This window comes from Bubalus kerabau, chromosome 8 (genome assembly GCF_029407905.1).
Source record: "Bubalus kerabau isolate K-KA32 ecotype Philippines breed swamp buffalo chromosome 8, PCC_UOA_SB_1v2, whole genome shotgun sequence".
Lineage (NCBI taxonomy): Eukaryota > Metazoa > Chordata > Mammalia > Artiodactyla > Bovidae > Bubalus > Bubalus kerabau.
The window spans coordinates 109,302,007-109,304,936 of NC_073631.1; the positions used below are offsets into that span (position 1 = coordinate 109,302,007).

The following is a 2,930-nucleotide window of genomic DNA, read 5'->3' on the forward strand; positions in this document are numbered from 1 at the left end:
TCCTAATTTAGGACAATGAAAAAGGCGTACGAATTTACAAACAGAAAATCATAGACTTGAAAGGGCAGCATGCTTATGTAGGCATATTACATATGATAGAGCCACCACTGCGTGTATGCAGAGCAATAAGGCACACACAAAATGCTCTTCTGGGACAAGTTGTTATAAAAGATCTTTAACATTAAAATTCCATACATTATAAAACAATTAAATGCTTTAGTGCAACCTTCAAAATGTCAGCTGTTTGATAAATAACTTGTGAATTTATCCTTATGACCTTGGAGTATGAAAGCGTTGCTTATAAAGAATTAAATGTGTCCACTCCATAACAAGAATGTAGACCCAACTATATTAGAAGTATCAATAAAAAACACTCCAGGCACTCTCCTGGGGTCTGTTGGCTAAGACTCGGTGTTCTCAGTGCAGGGGGCCCAGGTTCCATCCCTGGCCAGGGGACTAGACCCCACAGGCTGCAACAGTGAGCCTGTGTGCCACAGCCAAGACCCTGAGCAGCCAAAGAGATGCAGAAACATATTGTTAAAAAATTACAAAGAGTGAAACACAAGCCACAAAATCAAAAGGTATTAGTAACAAATGTAACTGACAAAATTTGTAACCAGAATATGTAAGCAACTCTTACAAGTAAGTAATAGCTACCAAACCAAAAAGAAATGCGGGCATAGCAGTGTACAGAAAACACTGCTGCTGCTGCTAAGTCGCTTCAGTCATGTCCAACTCTGTGCGACCCCATAGATGGCAGCCCACTAGGCACCCCCATCCCTGGGATTCTCCAGGGAAGAACACTGGAGTGGGGTGCCATTTCCTTCTCCAATGCATGAAAGTGAAAAGTGAAAGTGAAGTCGCTCAGTCGCGTCTGACTCTTAGAGACCCCATGAACTGTAGCCTTCTAGGCTCCTCCATCCATGGGATTTTCCAGGCAAGTGTACTGGAGTGGGGTGCCATTGCTTTCTCCGACAGAAAACACTAGTGGCCTGTAAACAGAAAAAAAATATATTCAACCTCCTTAACAATCATTAAAGTGCAAACTAAGACTACAGTCAGGTACCATTTTACCCTAATAGACTGGCAAAAGAATTGTGCCAATTGAGTCCTAGATGTGTAACACTAGAAAACACACAATAAAATGTTATTGAGATGATTTGAGTTAATTAACTTGGAAAGCATTTTGTCTCAGTATGTAAAGTTAACGTGGTGACACTAAGGCTCAATTTTTATATTCCCAGGTATAGAGAAATCTTACAACTTGGTTTATAAAGAAAGGTATGAGAATGTAGTCCCGTTTGTACTAGTACCAAAATCTAGAGGAAAAAACTACCGTGAATAAATTCAAGAATGGATAATAAATTCTGACAAACTAATAAATGGAATTCTACTTATTAATGAACTTGAATTATCTAAAATTATGTGCAAAACATGAATTATTGGCACAGACACACTATTGAATAAAAAAGAACATTACCGGAAAAAAAGATAAACAGAATGAACCCCTTAGATAATTTTCAAAGACATAAAACACTGATAAATAAATAATTTACAGATTCTTACATAAATCTAAAAATGATAATAGAAAGTGAGTAAAAATGTGAACTTTGGGATTATGGTTACCTAGACCTGGTAGAAAAGAATGATAGAATCTAGAAAAACAACAAGGACTTAAAAATTCTCTGGGAAAATCTACCTTCCAAACTGATTGCTTCAGGCAAGATCATTCATTTTATTACTTGACTAGATTTATTGCAGGTTCATCACAAATATTTCTTTTGTATAGTTCAAAATTTGGTTTGCTAACATAAAGTAGCTGCTATACCAATTTGTAAGTGCAGCAGAAGTTATGATTGACACACTGCAAGTTACATGGTTCATTGTCTGAGAGGGAAGGGAGGAGGAGAGGGGGCAAACGCACAAATTTAAAAAGCAAATAAATTATTCATGAGAAATGACTTTATATTTAAAGAAGTGATGGAAGAGCAGAATCAGGAAACAGAAAGTCAAAGCAGGTTGGAATGCATACTGATTATTTCACAGCCTTCCTTGTCCTGTCAGCCTATGAAATATTATGGTCTCAGGTACCCAGGAACTGTGAGGACCACAGGAAGTGACCACGTCACAAGGAGGTGCTGAAGGGGGAAGAGGCGCCTGAGAGGAAACGCCACTGCCCTGCTTTCTCCTGGAGGCAGCCATGAGCCTCAGCCTCCTGTGCTGGGTGGCTCTTTTTCTCTGGGGAGCAGGTGAGGCAAATGTATTGGACTTCCACCTATGGCTGCCAAATCAGGCTCCCTCTAAGGCTTTTTGTGAACTTTCTCATTCCTTACAGGCTCTATGGACACTGAGGTCACCCAGAGTCCCAGTCATCTGGTCAAAGGAAAAGACCAGAAAGCAAAGATGGATTGTGTCCCCATTAAAGGACACGCTTCTGTTTACTGGTATCACAAGAAGCTGGAAGCATTTGAGTTTTTGGTTTATTTGTTGAATGGAAAAATTACAAAAGATACAGCCATGTTCAAACAGCGATTTTCAGCTGAGTGCCCCCCAAACTCACCCTGCAGCCTGGAAATCAACTCCACCGAGGCAGCGGACTCAGCTCTGTATTTCTGTGCCAGCAGCCAATCCACAGTGCTGCACGTCATCTCTTCTTCGAACACAAACTCACCATGGACCCAGCTCAGGAAATCAGTGGTGTCGTAGGAGGGTAGGAACTAACAGAAACCCACCTTGAAAGAGCATAAACCAGATGGACAAATCTGTAAATGGCCACACAGGATGAGCAGAAGGGGAGGTGGAAAACAGCTGGTGGGAACGCAAACCCAAGGAAGAGGAAGGAAGCTGTAAGGGGTCTCAGTTCCCCAGTTTGCAGAGTATCTGGCAAAGGAGACACAGGATGTGACCTTGATGGGTTTCTAACCACCTTT

General features: G+C 40.9%; 1 gene segment (V, D, J or C); it reads left to right on the top strand.

Moving 5' to 3' along the window:
- The first annotated feature begins 2,200 nt into the window (after positions 1-2,200).
- On the top strand, positions 2,201-2,706 carry LOC129658431 (T cell receptor beta variable 16-like). The segment is given in 2 exon segments: positions 2,201-2,249; positions 2,336-2,706. Coding segments are annotated over 2 exon segments (420 nt in total).
- Positions 2,707-2,930: the final 224 nt, after the last annotated feature.